Source organism: Pithys albifrons, chromosome 14, assembly GCF_047495875.1.
Source record: "Pithys albifrons albifrons isolate INPA30051 chromosome 14, PitAlb_v1, whole genome shotgun sequence".
Taxonomy (NCBI): Eukaryota; Metazoa; Chordata; class Aves; order Passeriformes; family Thamnophilidae; genus Pithys; species Pithys albifrons.
In genome coordinates, this window is record NC_092471.1 from 12,093,371 (window position 1) to 12,112,391 (window position 19,021).

Sequence of the window (19,021 nt, forward strand, 5' to 3'; positions counted from 1 at the left end):
AGACATATGCAACTTGTTTTATCATTGGATTTTGACTTGTTGCCTTTTGAAATCTGTTTTGGTAAAAGTGCCTTAATTCTCCAGGTTTATCAGAACAGCTGGTGCAGTTTTGTTTCTTAGGCAAGGGTATCTCTCCAGCAGCTATGAGAAAACCAGCTTGGAATAAAGGCAAAAATCTTTTACTCCATTATACAGTTCCTTTTTACTATCAGACAGTCCCCATTATGGTCATTTTGTCACGATAGTGTAATGGACACAAATCACAGTTTCATCTTCAGCAATAAATGACAACATAGAGAAATCCTGAATGCTGTCTGCTCTCACTTGCACTTCTTGATAAGGTCCAGTGTGATTTCCAAGAAAAGTCATAACCTGGGCACAGTTCACCTCAGTTGCCTTCAATGTTTATTAACCATATTTTGGAAATTATACACATAGGAAAAATACAATCTTTTTCCCCTCTCCATGGATTAGCTGCATGTTTTTTTTTTTAAAAAACAAAGCAATGCTTCTTAGTTAATACATGAACTTACTGTTCCTGTGACAGCAATTGCAGCCTTCTCCTCCCCACTGACAAAAATTAAAATGAGCCCTTGCTCTGAAATTCTCAGTCTTGAGCAGTAACTGCTAAAAAAAGTCATTAAAACCTTCAGTGGAGTACATGTTTATTGCCCACAGCACCCTTGGCCATGGGGTGACAGAGGAGGCCTGGGCCCCACAGAGCTGCTGAAGGATTCTGGGGCAGGTAAACTGATGGAAATGAGGCTGATGGGGAAGGGCTGGCAATTGGAGTTCCCACTGTATGCTCCTGGCAGACAGTGGCATAGGTGGGAATAGGCTGGGCTGGAACTGGCTGGCAGTTTGGACAGGGACAGCAGAGGAGCTGGGTTACTGCAATAGAAACAATTCAGTAAAGACAAGGCACTTAAAATGCGTGGGGCTCTGATCCCAGGAGATAAATTAATGGTGTTTGCATGTCTCCATGTTCAAAAATAAAGCCAAGTCCCTGCTGATACAAGACCTGACCACCATCTTTTTTTTAGCACCACAGGAATCCAGTAGAGGAAAAATTCATTGTACTTTGCCAGTTACCTGCACGATTTTTCAAAAGTTGTGAGCTTTGCTCTGTGCACACAAATGTTTTTAAGTTGCATGTGCCTAACCCATGATGTAAATCCAACATGACCTGGCTGTGCCAGGACAGCTAAGAAGTAGACTGGGTATCCTGAATGAAAAGATTGCCACTCAAGAGTGTTAAAATGCCTTAAGGATATTTGCAAAACACATCCAAAGTACTTGCTGATGTTTCACAGTTAGGAATGAGTGAAATGAAAGATTACATTGTCCTTCACAAATTCCCTGTTCATCTCCAGTGTAGTTCAATTCCAGACCATGCAGAGCTCTCTGATCCCCATCTAGGAAGATAATTTTGTGTTATGCATGTAATAATCATTAAAGATAAAAATACTATCTCCTTAAAAGCAAGTATGTTCTTAAGTACTTTGCTGGACAGAGTTAGAGCCCTAGAACATCATAATGAAATCATACTTCAAAATAATGCCTAGTCTTGCATTAATAATAATTTTCTGAATAATTTTATCTTAAAGATTTTTAAGCCAAGGTGACAGTGTATTTGCGAGGCACTTTTTTGAAATGTCCTGGAATGTCAATAGATGAGGATTTGATGTGCTTCACTCTAGAAAGGTTATTAAGTTCAACTGAAGGAATTCATTATAGATACAAGTATACAATTATCATGGCTTTCCCTGAAATTATACAAAGATAACCCAATTAGTGGCACTTCTCTTTAATTATGCCCTGAAGGAAAGTGTGACTAGTTAACAGTGCATCCAGTAGAAATACAGTTTTTTAAACTATCAGCAAAAAAGCCCAGGGGAAGCAGTTTACAATACAATGTGACTGTAGGAGTTTAAAATGCACATCCCATAACCACTTACTCCTGTGTCTGCATAAGCTCGTGTGGCTTCTAGTAAAGGCTCTACCTCTGAAACACAGCTTGAATAATTAGTGTGCCAAGGCTGCCTTAGAAAGGAAATATATGTTCATGGTAATAAAACATTTCTGGTGGCTGCATATCATTTGACTGCAAGTGGATAAGCACAGACCATGAAGTCAACATTTTACCTGGAATATATCTTAATGGAAAACTGTGAAAAACACTAGAGGTGTTTTGGATTCATCTTCACACCAAAAACTGCATTTTTTGTAGCTCTTTAAGGTCAACTGTGGATGACAGTCTGAATAAGAAATTATTACCTGTCACTGGAGGAAAGAATGTCCCATCTGTGTGATAAGCAAAGCAAAACATTAATTTTTCAGTCTTTCTAAGGAAATCAATTATCAATCATTGATGCATAGTGTTTCCAAGTGACCTACAACAAACAGTTTTTAGCTACTTGTGTATTTCATAGGAGAATGAGTCTTCACTTCCTTACACTAGACCAAAACAGTTTGCAAAGACAGTAATTAAGCACAGCTTTGGAAAAGTCTCTCTGGATGATGACCGGCATGGGCCTTGGACACGAGTGCTGTGAGGTGTCAGCTGCATTCCAGTCTGAATAAGGAACTTGCAAAGACCCTCTGAGGTAGCCATACACGATGGGAAAAAAACACTGAAGTAAAAGCATAGCACCATGTTTCATTAAAAAGTGGTTTCAGAGCACTGGTCTTTCCCTCCTCTGTTTGCAAATTCCTGGACTTAGCACTTGATTTTTGTGGAATTCTGGCTGGCTTGATTCACCCATCAAACACACACAAAACAGGTTTATGAATATACCCTTCTTCAATCAGTGATGTCTAATCTGGAGTAACAAGGACTGTTAATGTAACTGCATTTCAGTTCCTACAAGTTCTTCATGCACACCTGGCAGCGGCTGACGCGTGTCCGGAGCTGTCCTGCTTTCAGAGTCTCTGAGGGAGGAGCACCAACAAACTGCTGCGACTGCTCCACTGTCGTCAGCCAGAAGCTGTACTTGTTGGCAAAGTAATGACATGTTCCCCGAGCACCATTGCACTCAATGAATGGAGTAGCACGGAAATCCTCCAGGCAGGAACCAGGTGAGACAAGGGACTGACCTCCACCTTCTGCCCCAGCTGCAGTGTGCTGAAATAGAGATGTCAAGTTAAGTGAGCTTGAAGGAACAGAATGGGAGGTGAACAGGGGACTCTGCCAGTTCTGATGTTAAAAGGAGTGAAACAGGCAACCAAAATTATACCTTAGCTCTGGGTATCTGTCTTTTTAGTTAGGGCTAGAGGGCAAGAATCAAAGGAACGTACTTAGGCTGAATATACAGGCCTGGTATAATGGCAAACCAGCTTTTCCCTTGAAAGTTGGGAAAATTGGGAAACAAACATGTTTTTCTAACAATCTTACACTAATGAGCTGCCAGGAGACTGCAATGGAAAACTTTTTCCACTGAGAGGGAGGATTAAGTCAATACTGCAGAATACTTAGCATTTCCCCATTTAAAGGCATGGAGAACAAAGCATATCTGTGGCAGTACAGAACTAAAGCAGCAGTGTTACCACTGAACCTGATCAGGGCAGGTGCTAAACAGAACAAAGTAAGAGAGCTACAGCACCTCAGCAGATGAAGAAATGGACTGGTCTCCAGGTTCATGTAAGAAACTCATAGAATAGATCTCAGTGACCTCATCAAGAGGAGATCTAGAAATGTTTACAGCTGCCTTTGCATCAGCAGTAGTATCCTTACCATAAGGAAGGAGTATCCTATCCACAGGCTGCGCCAGCCCAAGGGACACGGTGGGATGGTGATGTCCTGGCTGTGCACAGCCACAGCCTGGGAAGGTGCTTCACACACAGAGCAACGACTGATGTACTGTGGGATCTGGACACTGTCCACTGGCATCATGGGGATGGGAGCAGTGGTGGAGAGCCAGTAGGACTTGTCATTTCGGCTGGCATAGTAGCACACTTCGTTGATGTTGCAGTAAATAAAAGGCATGGTGCTGAAGCGAGGCAAGCAGGAGCCAGCAAAACCTGGAAAAATTGGAGGAGGGGTCAGACCAGGCACCTGCCAGACACTAACTTGCACACACCACCTTAGTGGTGGAGGATGGCATGAGTGACACTACTCCCAGTATGGATCCTGGCCAAGCAGGCTGCCACCACCTTTACTACAGCCCTCTGCACTACCAGTGAGGATTGCTCCTTGGAAACAGGATTCTGGCATATGTTGTTTACACCTGAAAGAATTCTGTCAACTCACCAAGATCCTGGTTGTGTGACTTTTCCTGTCCCTCCACGTACAACAAACTGTAACCATCCCAGAGCTTATTCATGCCTATGGGACATGGTGGGATTTGGTCTGACTGACTGTGCTTCACCAAAGTGTATCCAACGCCCACGCTCCGACCAGGCATTCCCGGCAAACCAAGTGAGCCTGGCTTCCCAGCAACACCTAGGAGACAGAAAAGGAGTCACCATCACTAGTACACAGTGTGCCCATCAGCTGGCCCCACACCCCACTTTGGCATTGCTGTCATTGTGTTTAACTCAGTCTTGTACAATGAGGAGCCTGAGTTTTGATGGCTGTTATATGAATAAATAGACTTACCAGTTTCAAAAGCAGTTATTTCATAGCAGCACTCACCCATCCCTACCTCATTAATTTCTTTCTTTGCCCAACAATGTGTATCTCCCAGTACAGTAATTCTGAGGATCTCAAAGCACCACCCCAAACCTAATGAATTAATTTTTGCTGTAGTGCTCTCCAGGATGATATCCTTTCTCTTTCTCACTGTGCCTTTCCTCTACTGTCCAACGCTCACAGCTGTGGTCACTGTGAATACTGTATCACTCTTTTACAGCTTCAAGATGATTCACAAAACACTAAAACCAAAAGGTGTTCAGACTTGCACCTAGGGAAACACCAGCAGTGACAGCAACCATGATGTGACAGAACTTTCCTCGCTGAAGACTCAATTTCCTTCATCACAGATACAAAACAGGATCACTGACATCCCCAGGTCTTCCTAAGGTAATTGGGTGTTGGGGAGGGTCTCTGCAGAAAGCTGTAAGCAAACAGAATTCTACTGATTGCTTCTTTTTGATCTGTCCTCCCCAAACAATAAAATTACCTTCAAACCCCTGTGGTCCAGGGACACCTGAAGGTCCTGGATCCCCAACTATGCCAGGTGTTCCAGGCAAGCCATCACGTCCTTTCAAACCAGATCTTCCTGGCAGACCTTTTGCACCTGAAATACAATACAATTATTAGCATCACTATTTCCCCATACTAAAGCCTTCACTCCTATGATCATATTCTAGAAGGGAAATACGTTAGCAGCCATTCTGAAAGCTTGCTTTTCACCAGCTGTGGTTACAAACAACCACCTCCATCAGGGACTGCACCTGATCCCATTGATTGTCTGTTAAAGGATTGAGAGGTGCAGCTGAATATTACTCACAGCTGAAAATAGTATCGTATCAGCAACATCACAGACTGCTACATTTCAGTGCTCTGCGTGTACTTTTTACCTGGTTTTCCAGATGGGCCCTGGAATCCAGGATCTCCATCAAAGCCAGGGACACCATCAATTCCTGGCAGACCAGGTAAGCCTGCAGGGGCTGTGACTTCTTCTGGCTGTGGGGTTAGTCCTGGAGCCCCCGGTCTCCCAGGGGGACCTGCACATAGGGCAAATGACAGTGTAAATACCGCATGAAAATAATGGTTTTGATGCTAATCCTGATAGAAAGGAGAAGAATGCAAAATTAAAATCCCCTTTGTTAAAATCAGCACTGGAGATCTTGTAAAAAGTATGCCAAGCTCTTTCAAACTTACTTCAATCTGTAAGAAACTAAGAGTCTCCCAAATAAGCCCATTAAGGGGGCTCTGAAATCCTCCCCAGCCCAAACCATGTGGAATAAATTACAGCTTTTTAAATCCTCCAGCACTCACCTCGACGGCCCATTTCACCTTTCAGCCCAGCATAACCAGGATCCCCTGGAGGCCCATCTTTACCTGGCATCCCCATAAGGCCAGGCTCACCTCTTGCACCTGCAAAGACACACAGCTGAAGACCTCAGGGGCTGCACATGCTCCTGATTCTGTCTCACAGCTGGGGCTCTGCTAAACACCCTGATGGCAGCACCAGCATTTCGGCTGTGAGGTGGAGGGGACCACTAACCTTAAGGAACTTTGTGCCCATTTTGACATCCAGAATGGCTGCAGAACCTCAGGACAAAAATTTCCACTGCTACCTAATTACACTTTTTTGAAAGTAGTCCTCCTCTTCCTTGAGTAACCCAGGGACAGTGTTTGGGGAGAACACATCTTTTCTATTTGGAATCCATCACTATGCACAGCACAGAGTGATGGGGATCTGCCAGCCTACAAGAACAGCAGACAGTTCTTCATCTGGCAATGGTTCTCTATCCTTTCCTGGCATTTGAGCTGTGTGGTTTCTTGGAAACCTTGCTCCTGGAGTTCTTGTGTGCAGCTGCCCTTCAACCTCCTTTGGTATAGACCAAAGAGAGAGCAACATGCTCTCTGTCCTAGCCTAGAACATCTCTTAAGTCCTAAAATCCTCTTAGCCTCTTGTGGAAACCTAAATTCACCATCCTAATGCCAGTAGGTAAAACCTGCATGAGCCAAAAGGGAAGATTTTGATATCAAACTCAGCTGTTACACCTGAATGAGGGTCACACTGACCACCGGACAGCCATTCATACTTTGGGGGTGACATCTGCCAAACCACACCCAGGCCGTTTCAAGGCAGCATTACCTTTGAATCCAGATGCTCCAGGTAGTCCAACTGGACCAGTGAGTCCTACATCACCCTTAATGCCTCGCAAGCCAAGAACACCAGGGAAACCTGGACTGCCTGTGTCACCTTGGTCAGAAGCTGGACCAGGAGGCCCTCGTGGTCCTGGAGGACCTGGAAAACCTAGAGACAAGAAGAGTTAATTAGAAAAATCTATTCCTGGGGCAAAGTAAATGCTGGAGCTACCCCAAACATGTCTTTCTAGAGGACAGTCATTGTTTGGGTGTCTACATTTCAAAGGGTGTCATCCTCCCAAAGGAAACGACCCAGACCCCACCTGCTTATATCCACTTAGGTCTCAAACTCTTTAATCCTTTTAACCACAGTAATCCAGATTCAAATTCTGGACCTGAGCATAGCCCTTGCCCTACCTGGTAGCTCCTGGTGACTCAGAAATTCCCTAAGAGAAAGAGAGCAGTGGCTTCAAATCTTTGGCCAGGGAAAGGTCTCAGCCTCTCCAATGAGGTTGTGAGGTACTGAATGGCTACCAATGCCACCACGATAAAACTTTCAAACTACACACATACCTGAACTCCCATCAATTCCTGGATGGCCAGCATCTCCAGGTCTCCCAGGTATATCAGAAGGAAGAGAAGCTCCAGGTGTTCCTGGCAAGCCAGGCAGTCCCATAGGACCAGGGGGACCTAGAATAAGAAATCCAAAGTTAGAGAGTCTGCCCAAAGGTCTTCATGGATTTTCACAGACATGGACAGAAGTAATGGCTGAGAAGTATTTCCATTGAGATGAACAAAGAGACATCTCACTACATGAGGGAAATATTACATATTGTGCTGTTCAGGAGAGGTACAGATACTTTAAGAACTGTGTAACTGTTTCTCAAATACAGGGCCACATAGCAGATTTAACATTTACTTGTCAGACTTCTAGCTACCTTCGTAGCTTCAGGGGTTCTCTTTGGTAATTCTGCTGACCATGCAACCCATTAACTTGAGCTGCAATACATCTTGCTTCCAGAACATCAATATTTACCCACGTCTCCTGATGAGCCTTTTGGTCCAGGAAATCCTACAGCTCCTCTAGCCAAGCCTGGAGAACCTTCTTCACCCTTTGGACCTGGGAGACCTCCAGGTCCTTTCAGTCCAGGTTCACTCAGACCTAATTAAACATGGTTAACAAAGATAAGAGACCCTATTCAAAATGGCCTAAAGGCAGTTAAATTATTACACAAAATAAGTGGTAATGAGAAATTAGCCATTTACTGCTGTCTCTGCTGTTTTCAGTAGAGCAACTGCGTGAGAAGTGGTGCCTCATGTGCTACTCTGGCTGTGCAGAGTGAATTTAAACAGTCTGTGAAATGCTGAGAGAGAAGCACCTGACTGTTCTGGTCTTCCCTCAAGCTCTTGCACAAGAATGGGAAAATAGCAGTCCCATGACAGGATTTGCCTGCCAGCCTGTGTGCTGTGTCTCTCAAGAGGACACAATGTAGGCTCAAACTTCTGGTCTTTAAATAACCTCATGTGCTCCGCGCTCCGAAGCAGAGAGCTCCCTTTGCACAGGCTGCTGCAGAGGGCACACAGGCACCAGCAGTGCATGGCAGAGGCTCCCAGGAAAAGCTGCAGGGAGATGTTCAGCATGTCACTCCAAGGAAACACTAAGCAACTCCCTCAGGAAAATTGTGGAGGATCTCTATGTTGTAACTCACTACCTTTTGATAGGTAATGTTTTAAACTAAGTAAACACAGGTATTGTTTGAGCTGTACACATGAAGACTGCCCATTTTCATGCATTGAACAGCTGCCACAAATTTTAAGTGCTACTTTACAAATTGTTAAAGGACACTTGTAATGGAAAAGTCTTTTTAGTAAGGTCTTTCTTTCTTCACTTCATTTAATAAAACACTGTTCGCAAAACAGAACCATATTCTACTCCATATAAGAAAAATAAGAAAAAGTCCAGCAAAAGCTTCCTAAAAGCAGATTCTGGAATCTATTCAAAGAAATCAGCTCCTGATTTTACCATGTCTTCCTTGAGCTCCCTATAATGGAGGACTCTGAAAAGCAGTATGGAAACATTTCAACACTAAGCCAAACTGAAAGCAAGTATTTGGGGCTGCCCTGCTCAAACTAAATATCCATTAGAAATGGAAGAGTTTTATGATTTCACTCCATCAGTTTTCCAGCAGTGACATAGTTCTTCAGGAATTCAAGGAGAACCATCACCAGAAAAGCCTCTTCAGCTTCACAGGCTGCATCCTGTTCTTATTGGCACTGAAGAATTTGTTCATGCACATTCAGTATCCTGAGGTCTTTTTTTCAGGTCATAATTAAATCCAGAACTGGGTGAAACGGGGGATTTTTGTGGGAAACACTGCTCTCATGATGGAGCAGTGTATGCACTTACCCAGCTATTACACTTCTACTACACATTTCCTTTACCTGGTGTTCCAGGAGATCCTTTTGTGCCTGGCAAGCCATTCAGACCATTTAACCCAGGAAATCCAGGAAACCCTGAGGAGACAATGGGAACACATAGGTGAGCAAACAAGCAAATGATCTAGTTAGATGGAAATGCATAAGACATGGAGAAAAGGGCTGAAAGAAATCTGACCCACAGGGGAACACAATACGGCATGTGAAGTTTTCCTTCACACAAAAGGCCCCTTCATGGAAACTCTTCCCACTGTTCTCACCAGTTTTACCCCTCAGTGAACACCCATCAGCGTTTCAAATCAAGCAAAAGCCCCTCCCTTTCCAATCACTCCTCTGCTCATATCCAGCAGCTGGTGCCTGCACAGTGTTGCTGAGAGCAGAGCTGATTTCCCACGCACAGCTGGCCCACCCACCAGTGCTGCCTGCTGTGATCAACTTGGCCAAAACACTGGTTTTCAGATCCAGCCTCTCCCTCCATGTGCAGGATCCAGATATACCTTTAGGTCCTGCTGTTCCATGAGCTCCAGGGAATCCAACAGATCCTGGCTGTCCTGGAGGTCCTGGTGGCCCAGGGACTCCTCTTGGTCCAGCATTTCCAGGGATTCCTAAAAGCAAGCAGAAAAACATTTCTGTACTACACATCACACCCAGGCTAAAACAGCTCACAGCTCCATCTTACAGCTTCTGTTCCTACCCTTGACTCATATGATGGACCAAAAACCTACTATTTAAACAAAGCAAAACCAGATCCAAATCTCTCCTCACTGCCACTACTAGCATCACACTTATATTTGATGGTTCTTTTTTTAATTGCATTCTTCATCATCCACTAAGTGACAAAACATATTGTTACCACAAAATGGTTCACATAACAAGTAACTAATTAAATTGTTTTTCAAATAAAATATTTCAAGAACAACTTCATTGTTCTCCAGCCTTTAATCTTGACAACTTTTTAGGAATCTACCTGCTGGTTACCCCACAACCCAAAGACATGTGTAGCCATCCTTGTGGGTAGGTTTGGCTCTAGAGAGGGAGCAAACAGAAGTGTTGTGATGAAAGAGTTGTGAAGAAGCTGCTACCGCTTGTACCTAACGGAGATCTTTCCTGTTTATTAATGGAATTCCTTTAGGTTTCAGTCGTGGAGGATTCACCATATTTGACTGACAGGACAAGGTGACACCTTACACTAATGTCAAAATTAATTATCATCTTGCCAACCTTCTTGTTTAAGCCTCAGCTGAGACAGACCAAACAGGACTAAGGGAACACCAAGGGGAGGTTGTTCTACACCGTGAGCTGCAGAACTTAAGAGGCCCTGTCCAGTACCTGCTGGTCCTTCTTGGCCAAGATCTCCTGGGCTGCCTTTGGGTCCATTCACCCCAGAGTTTCCTGGGTAGCCTGGTTCACCCTTGACTCCTTCTCTCCCTCTCTCTCCTGCAAGAATAAAAACATACAGCACCAGTCAGACTGGAGGAAGGTGTGAAGAGGGTGAGAAACACAATATGTTGACGTTGCAGCACTAGTATCTGCTTAGCCATGGTCTGGGCCCTGAGCTGGACTCCCAGGATGCCAAATACCAGTGCAAGTTCACAAGTTCCTCCTCAAGAAGTGATGAGGACTCAGCATTAGAATTGGGCTGGTCCCAGACATGTTCATTGTCATCCAGATTTGTGCCCCATCCAGATTCCAGATTCCTCAAATCTCACTTCCAGGAGAGGGCTAAAGTATTTAAATTCACAGATTACAAAAATACCCAAATTTCGCAATGCCATCCAGTTCAGTTTCTAGAATTTCCTCTTCAAGTGAGCAATGAAGGGTTATTTTACCTGGGAACCCTGGGTCCCCTCGCTCTCCTTTTACTCCAGCAATGCCAGGAACACCAACAGTATCTCCCTGGTCACCTGGAAAAGAAAGGAAAGACCATTCTGTAATTGATTATGGACAGCAGTTTCCAGGGCTGCTCAATGGCCTTGTTTATGAAAATAAACCTTGTTATACTTCAAATTCATGAAGCAAACAAAGACAATAGAAAGTCATGCACCTGAGCCTGAAAACACAACCAGCACTGGATGCAGATCCACTAATACAAATGCCTCAGACAGACATTTACAGGTAATTGCACAACATCCTGCACTTCCCCCTTTTGACATGAAGAGATGAGAGAAACCTCTTGCACTGGTTCACATGTTGCTGTGACCAAAGTTTCATTGGACCATAAAGTAGTTAGGCTTGGGATGGGTCTTGTCTGAATGAAGTCCCTTACAAGGAGATGTGTATTTGGAGCCAGTGACTGGAGAGCAATGGACACTTCCAGAACCCTACTCATTCCTGTATAGCATTGCTATTAGGACTGTGCATGATGAAAGACCATGTACACTGTGGAAGATTTCTTACCCTTTGGGCCAGGAAGGCCAATAGGTCCTGGGAATCCAAGTGTTCCTGTGATGCCATCTGAACCCTGAAAAAAACCCAACCAAAATCATACTTTGCTTTTTATTCTTGTTGTTTCAAGTTTGAGTCATGTGGGATAACAGAACATGAAGATGTAAGAAGAAATACTACATTTGTAGTAATAATTAATAGTAATGATTAGTAGGAACCAAACAAAAACAATCTGGAAGTTTTGTAAGGAAAACTCCTGCCAGCTTCTGCTGCTTTGCTACAAAAGTACCAGTCAGAACACAGGATTCTCCTAAGAGCATCAGAGAAGATGAAGATACTTAAGAAGGTATTTACCCTCTCTCCTGGCATTCCTGGAAATCCCATGATACCATGTGTGCCCTTCTGCCCTGGCAGCCCAGGTTGTCCAGGTGGGCCAGGAAAGCCTGAGTCACCATGAACACCTCTCTCTTTGCTTGCTGAGCCAACTGGACCAGGGAGACCAGGCTGTCCACGGCTTCCTGGGATTCCTTTATCACCTGGGTTATACAGAAGAGCATCATTTCAGTTAATAATACATTCAGCTCATTTGGGTCAACTGGCTTATTACCCAAAGCTCTTTAAATCTGCAAAATGGAGCTTCAAAGAAAAACTGTTTACTTAAAATTCAGAATCGTTATATGCAAATCTTGCTGGAATGGGAGTGGCAGAACAGAAAACAGTAATACTGCAGGCACTGTCAGAAGGACAGACCATGTGCCACTGAAAACAAGCCCAGTCACTGAACAACTGATACTGGAGACTAATTGCAATGTTGTGAAGTACCTCTAGGTCCAGGGAATCCTCCAAGTCCAGCTAGCCCAGGATCTCCTTTGTCTCCTTTGATTTGCAGTGCCTGTTCTGAAGTCCCAAGAACAGGAAGACCTGGTGGACCTATATCACCTCTGTCACCTAAAGAAATAAGAAGTGAGGAAATCTTGCAAAATAATCTAGCAGAGAAAGGGTATAGCACTAGAAGCCTGCAGATCAAAAGCGATCTTCCACGTCTCCTGATGCAAATTCATCAGTAAGAGCTCAGCATATTTATCAAGTAGGCTTAAGTATTTCACAAGGAAGAAAAGAGCTAGAAAAAAGGTATCAGACTCAGACATCTCAGAACAGCTTCCTAAATCCCTCTGCTGCACAGTTAGTAAAAGCATTTCAGCTGTTTCTCACCTTTTTGGCCTTGAAGGCCCACAACTCCTGGGCTTCCTTTTCCTCCAGCCGTGCCAAGAGTTCCTTTAAACCCATTCACTCCAGGGACACCAGGCAGCCCTGGCAAGCCAGGGAAACCAAGGAGACCAGAAGACCCTTTCTCGCCTGCACAGAAATGTTGAGCAATAGAAAGGGATGATTAGTCTCTCTGGTACACTGCACACCCACCCAGGTGGCAGGTGAAGGCTGCCTGGGTCCGGCCGGGCACCCAAATCCAGGCAGTCAAACTTCATGACACAAGCACAGCACTGTCCCTTCTTTCCCAGGGCCCCAGTCATGATGCTTTCAACCAGCACTTCTCAGTTCACCTTTGAGAGCCTGCTCCTGATTCCACTGCAGAGCAAACCCAACCAATCTCCTAGAGAGCAACATGCAGATCCATAGCTCTGCTGCTCTCTGCTTAAAATGACACAGAACCCTCCAAGCAACCAACTACTGTTTTGGTGCTTAATGACCACACAGATTGTAAAGTTTTACTTTCCATTTGATTTGTGCTTCATTCTCTCTTTTTTTTGCTATAAATTTCATTCAGTGTTCATAATATCTTCAACTTTCCTGCCTTTCTCTCTTGCTTTACACATCCCTTATCCACAAGGGCCAGAGACCTTTAAGACAGATTTCCCTATGACCATTATCTGATAATTAAATAGGATTAATTAAATAATTCATAACTCAGCAGCAAAACAAATGCAGTCCAATGATAGTTGGCAATTCATTCTGTTCTGACAAATTGCACCTGAAATCACTATTAACAAAGTTACTTTCTTGTGGGCACAGTAATCTCAAGACTGAAACACATACCTTTAGGCCCAGAGAAACCTGGACGTCCATCTTGACCAAAAGGTCCAGGTGGCCCTAAGAATCCTGTTTCCCCAGGAGATCCTGGAGCACCATCAAGACCTGGGAAGCCTTTCATACCAGCAGGGCCTTGTGGACCTACATCCCCCATCACACCTTTGACTCCAGGAAGTCCTGAATCAATACAAGAAAGAACTCACTAGAGTATATTGCACAAACACAGCACAGCTTGTGGCAGCTTCCCAGGCTCTTTAAACACAGCATTGTTTTTAATGACAAATGGACCTTATTGCACATGCAGCCTACCAGAAGGCATAAAGCTTAGAATTGCAAAAGCATTAGTCATCTAATAATAAAATACCTATGAAGAGGGTTACTGCCTACATCACTACACAACTGGCAAGGGTGAAACCCCTTATGATGTGTCCATTTTTGACTACCAGATACTATCCTGTAGTGCACAGTCTTACCTTTATCACCAAGGCAGCCAAACCAGAACTGGGAACATCACTAATGCCAGCTTCTGCTACCTACCCCAGCCTCGGGGTGGTAACCAGAGGTAACTGGAGAGGCTTGTTTTCACAAGTTTCTTTTCCACCTTGGTAGTTAAAGTGTACTTCTCAAGAGCAAATGGCTCACTAGAGGAACAAGCTCATTGTGCTGCCACAAAACCAACACCATATGCACCACTTTGCCTCTAAATGTTTCTAGCTGAAGCTTTGTAACAGTTTAAAATTTTAAATAAAGGCTTAAACCACTGAAAAGAGAATGCTCAGATCCAAAGGAATGAAGAGAAGGAAAAAATCAAGTGGCTTCTGAAAAATGGTTTTTGCAGCCATAGCACACAATATTTGAGCTTTGTTAAACTCAGGGCTTAAATATTTTAAGCTACAACCCTGTGGTTTTTTAAGCAGAGGATGAAAGGGCTGCCTTATTTAAGAAGACAAAGAACACACACACTTAAAATCTCTGTGTATTAAGGATTTCCTTATAGGCTTGAGGCTTCATTACTGTCTGAGCATTCTAATTACAATGGTTCTTTGCAGTGATAAGGGGTATCACCTATGGTCAATGCAAGTCTTGTAGCATTAAAAGCTGGGTTGTTAGTCCATGAGCTTTTGTGCTACACTGCATTTTCTCACCTTGACAGCCTATGTGAAGAACCCATAACCAAACAGTGTGACATCAGAAATGGAGAGGTGATGATAAATGGAATAGAAACATGGTGAAGGAAAAAACAGACAAAATATGTAAACAGAAAGAACAAGGATACAAAAGAAATTAATGATTCAGAGAGACAACAGCTGCAAAAAAACTTAATTATTTGGAGCTTATCATCCTAGCAATGGGAGGTTTTTAAAAACAGCTGAAGAAAAGTCATATATGGCATACGGACCATAAATGTGAAACAGTAGAGAGGCAGGAGGAATGCTCATATTAAAATAAAAAAAAAAACCTCTATGATTTTCATCTCAAGTAGTGTTTCTGCTTTCATTCATTTGTTTCCACTGTGCTCCAGCCCTGACAGTCTACATGTCAGAACAGCACTGCTACATCCCAGAGTTATGTCCCAGACCATTATCCACCAATTTCTAGGTCTCTTTTTGCTTGGTTCTCAATTCTTGCATATACTGTTATGAAACACTTTAGTCTTTGCAGCCTGAGAGACACTGCTGTACTCAAAAGGTGGGGGTTATTTTCCCCTTAAGTTAAGGGGAATATGTTTATCTTCTGCCCCAGCAAAGAGAAAGACAGAGAAGACAAGTGTTTGTTCTGAAAAAGCCAACAGTTTTATGATCTAAGTCACATTTCAAGCAACCTCTCACATTAGAAATTAATTGTTATGAAAATGGAAAATGAAGATTAGTCAATGATACGGCCAGCATGTACGAGCAAAGATGTTAAATATATCAACACATTTAAGAAGCTTTCTTCTTTCTGCCATACTTTCTACAACATTGGGGCAACATTTTTAAGCAGGAGTTCCCCAGAAGTCCGAGGCAACAGCCTCAAAATCTGCACTCTTATCCCTAATCAGAGGTAGGAACTCACTCCTAGCAAATGCCACATCTCTCCCACATGTCTTCATCACTGCGAAGTTCAGCCCAGCTACTTGTCTGCATTTAAAACATTCCATACCTGGTGCTCCTGGAAGGCCAGCTGACCCCAAGGGTCCTGGTTTTCCCTTAATGCCAAAAGGGCCTCCAGGGCCAGGAGGGCCACGCAATCCAGGGTTGCCTGAATATCCTGGATGGCCCTGTTCCCCTTTAATACCTAGAAGGCCTGGTCTTCCATCCAGCCCTGGAAAGAGAGAGACGAATTTACAGACCAAATAAAGCAAAATTTACAATTTTAATTTAAAAGCAAGTTTCAATAAAAGCCTTTGAGTTGCATCAGATTCTCAGCAAATTACCATCTGTGAGCAGCTCAGAGGAGTTGTAGTAACTTAAAGAGAGAGGAAAGGGGAAGGTTGTTGAAAGAAAGTTCTGAGATACAAGCAGTATCACTGCTTACCTTTAGGTCCTGGAAATCCAATATCACCTGTAAGCCCTTTATCACCTGGGAGTCCAGGTCGGCCACGCTCTCCCAGGGCTCCACTCTCAGCACCAAATACATCCCCAGGAGCTCCTTTTATTCCAGCTAAGCCTGAAGCACCCATTTTCCCAGGTAAACCTTCTGTTCCATCCAGTCCTGGAAGTCCTTGTGACCCTTGTTCTCCTCGAGGTCCAGGGAAACCTTCAAGAGAAAACCAGTAAAAGTCACTCAGCAGAAGCACAGAACAGCTGATTCCATTAGTATCTCAAACAAACCCAACATGTTAAAAATTTCCATGCCAGAAAAAGTTGCTTGAAAAGTTGCAGAATGTTTTAGTGCTGGATTAGAAACCATAACTGGTGATAGAAAGTGATGAAACTGCTAAAAAGTTGATGGATTTTTTTTTAAAGAAAAGAATACTGTAGGACTGTCTGGGAGCTGCAGCTACACAAAGCATTCCAAGCTTGATTTCACTAGGTGGGAGATTAGACAAAAGTACAAAAAAGGAGGATGATGGCCATTTCAGGCTACAGAGGCAGTATCTCCCCACCACTACCAACCACAAAAGCTGTGAAGGTGTTACATTCATCACACCTTTCTTACTCTGCCTTCTGTGTGAGCTTCTGGCACTCTGCGACACAAGATACTGGCAGCCTTGGTACAAAAGGACTCTCCCTGTACCAGACACTAAACTGGAGTGCTGTGTGGATGTATCACACTGCTCAGTCACATGAAATCAATGACCCACAAAGATCATATCCCTACTTAATGTAATGAAAAGATAAGAGATTTCTTCAGCTGTACCCAGAGAAACCTGATGGATACACAGCAACTTGTCTTAAGGAATCTTCCCTTGCCACTTCTGCTTCTTGCTCTTTCTTGATACAACCATCAGAAAACCCCAAAATGAGTCCAAACACTGTGTACATTGTGCCTTTACCAGAGTACCACATGGCTTAAATTAAGTTTTACACTAAATCTGTGGTTAATCCAAACTGCAACAAAGCACATGATGAAACAAACTATTCACTGTCCTCTTTTCTCCCAGCAGTAATAACATATTATAGGAAGAAAATTAACATCTTGAACATTTCCTTTGTTTTCTCTCAAGCTGCAACCACTGGCTTGCATTTGGAAGGAGCACAGTGGAAGTCTCAGCATTATGAATATATGAGGCAGAAGAGGCCTAAAAGGTCAGATAACATTTGATAAAATATTGTACACACTAACTGGACAATAAAAAGAACTCCAGTAACTTCCCTCTTACCAGGATCCCCTTGCAAGCCCATTATTCCTGGAGACCCTGGCTGTCCTTTAGACCCATGCAATCCAAGTTGGCCGGGAATGCCAGAAAAGCCTTTGCTGCCTTTGGGACCTAAGGATAAAAATATATTAATTAATAATACTAACAAATGAATAGTGGAAACCAAAAACACAGCACAAGAAAACAGGATCAGATCTTTTCTGCAAAGCTGATGCTGGGTACCCTTGCTGGATACACAATTTAAGTTAAATAAAGTCCCAAAGCTATAGCTGTTCATGAGCTACAGAAGCAGAGGCTACTTGAAAGGGAAAAACGGTGTGGTCATTATGATCCTCCACAGGATTTGTGCGTAGTTGCTTTGGAAGAAAAAGGACACTCTTCTGCCAGTTAATCTTCTGCAATACCTATTACTTGGAGGAGGATTAATTAGGAGGTATTATCTTTCTTGAGGAATAAGGGCTTCTTGGTAGTCAGCCAGTGCATTACATCAGCCTGTGTCCCTACCTGGCAGTCCTGGAAAGCCGGGAGTTCCCGGGGGCCCATATGCTCCAGGAACTATGCAGGGCAAGGTGATCCCTAAAACAGAGAGACACTGAGGTTGCACACAGCCCCTTTCAGAGAGACAGTCAGAAGAGGAACATTTAGCATCCAGGGTTTACAGGACATATCACAAGTGGCTGTGAGTGAACTTTTCTGAGACATTTCCTCTTCACATAGTACAACAAAGTGAGCATTTGGAATACAACTGACATGGAAAGGGAAGTTTTAATTAACACTGTTCCATTCACATCACATGGCCTTAAGAACTGTCTTATGCAAGTTTTCCAAAAACACCTCTGTACAATAGCACAGTCTGTATTTTACATTATTACCCAGCAGTACAATACTTGAACAATGGATATTTCATGTGAGGATCTCTGCAATGTAAATAGAACTGTTTTCTTATGTGTTTTACAAAATTATGTAAGCAAAGCTTACTGTAAAAATTATATAAGCAAAACTTTACCTTCTCCAACTATTTAATACTCTACCTTATCATAGTTTACACAATAATATCTGAATATCAAGGAAATTAAACAATTATGAAATTATCATGTCAGGCATCAAAGCAAAATATTGGCAAGTCCAACATTTCAGAGTAATCTCACAATACCAGGCAGAAATAGTCTAGGTTTTCATAAAACACTGAGTTAGACTTCCAAAGCAAGACAGTTTCACCCTATTTTACAGCACATGGCATGAACTAGAGCAAAATTCCTCAGTGGAGTCTTTGACATGGTAACTTCAGTAGGTCACAGACTCTTTCCATGTTTTCACGATCAGGCTTTTCAGTCTGGACAATATAAAAAATGATTATTTCTTCCATCCACATTCCTTTAATATTAGATGACATTTACTACATCAAAGGGTCTTTTAATGTATGTGAATTATTTCCTAGTATTGAGGGAATGATGCATTCACAAATTTTCTTACACATCTCTATGGAGGTGCAAACTGGACTGGGTAATGACTCATTCACACTTTCCCACATATTTTGACTATAGATACTCTTCTACAAGGGACCATTCATTGTTCCCAAAGCTTTGATGTAG

The 19,021-nt window shown here is 43.1% G+C and overlaps 1 protein-coding gene across 3 annotated transcripts in view; it reads right to left on the minus strand.

Moving 5' to 3' along the window:
- Positions 1 to 388: 388 nt before the first annotated feature.
- Positions 389 to 19,021, minus strand: part of COL4A6 (collagen type IV alpha 6 chain) — a 123,341-nt gene continuing 104,708 nt past the window's right edge. For 2 of the 3 annotated variants that reach the window (XM_071569132.1, XM_071569133.1), the window contains 22 exons: positions 17,934 to 18,005; positions 17,433 to 17,540; positions 16,145 to 16,366; positions 15,770 to 15,931; positions 13,634 to 13,804; positions 12,794 to 12,937; positions 12,404 to 12,529; positions 11,936 to 12,117; positions 11,594 to 11,657; positions 11,026 to 11,100; positions 10,526 to 10,633; positions 9,694 to 9,801; positions 9,203 to 9,274; positions 7,797 to 7,922; positions 7,334 to 7,450; positions 6,768 to 6,929; positions 5,942 to 6,040; positions 5,521 to 5,667; positions 5,121 to 5,237; positions 4,250 to 4,441; positions 3,734 to 4,020; positions 389 to 3,124 (listed from right to left, as the gene is read on the minus strand). In XM_071569132.1, coding sequence (XP_071425233.1) covers positions 2,864 to 3,124; positions 3,734 to 4,020; positions 4,250 to 4,441; positions 5,121 to 5,237; positions 5,521 to 5,667; positions 5,942 to 6,040; positions 6,768 to 6,929; positions 7,334 to 7,450; positions 7,797 to 7,922; positions 9,203 to 9,274; positions 9,694 to 9,801; positions 10,526 to 10,633; positions 11,026 to 11,100; positions 11,594 to 11,657; positions 11,936 to 12,117; positions 12,404 to 12,529; positions 12,794 to 12,937; positions 13,634 to 13,804; positions 15,770 to 15,931; positions 16,145 to 16,366; positions 17,433 to 17,540; positions 17,934 to 18,005 — 3,122 coding nt within the window. In that variant the 3' untranslated portion in view covers positions 389 to 2,863. The remainder of the gene's footprint in view (positions 3,125 to 3,733; positions 4,021 to 4,249; positions 4,442 to 5,120; positions 5,238 to 5,520; positions 5,668 to 5,941; positions 6,041 to 6,767; positions 6,930 to 7,333; positions 7,451 to 7,796; positions 7,923 to 9,202; positions 9,275 to 9,693; positions 9,802 to 10,525; positions 10,634 to 11,025; positions 11,101 to 11,593; positions 11,658 to 11,935; positions 12,118 to 12,403; positions 12,530 to 12,793; positions 12,938 to 13,633; positions 13,805 to 15,769; positions 15,932 to 16,144; positions 16,367 to 17,432; positions 17,541 to 17,933; positions 18,006 to 19,021) is intronic. The other variant, XR_011699018.1, reaches the window with a different exon arrangement.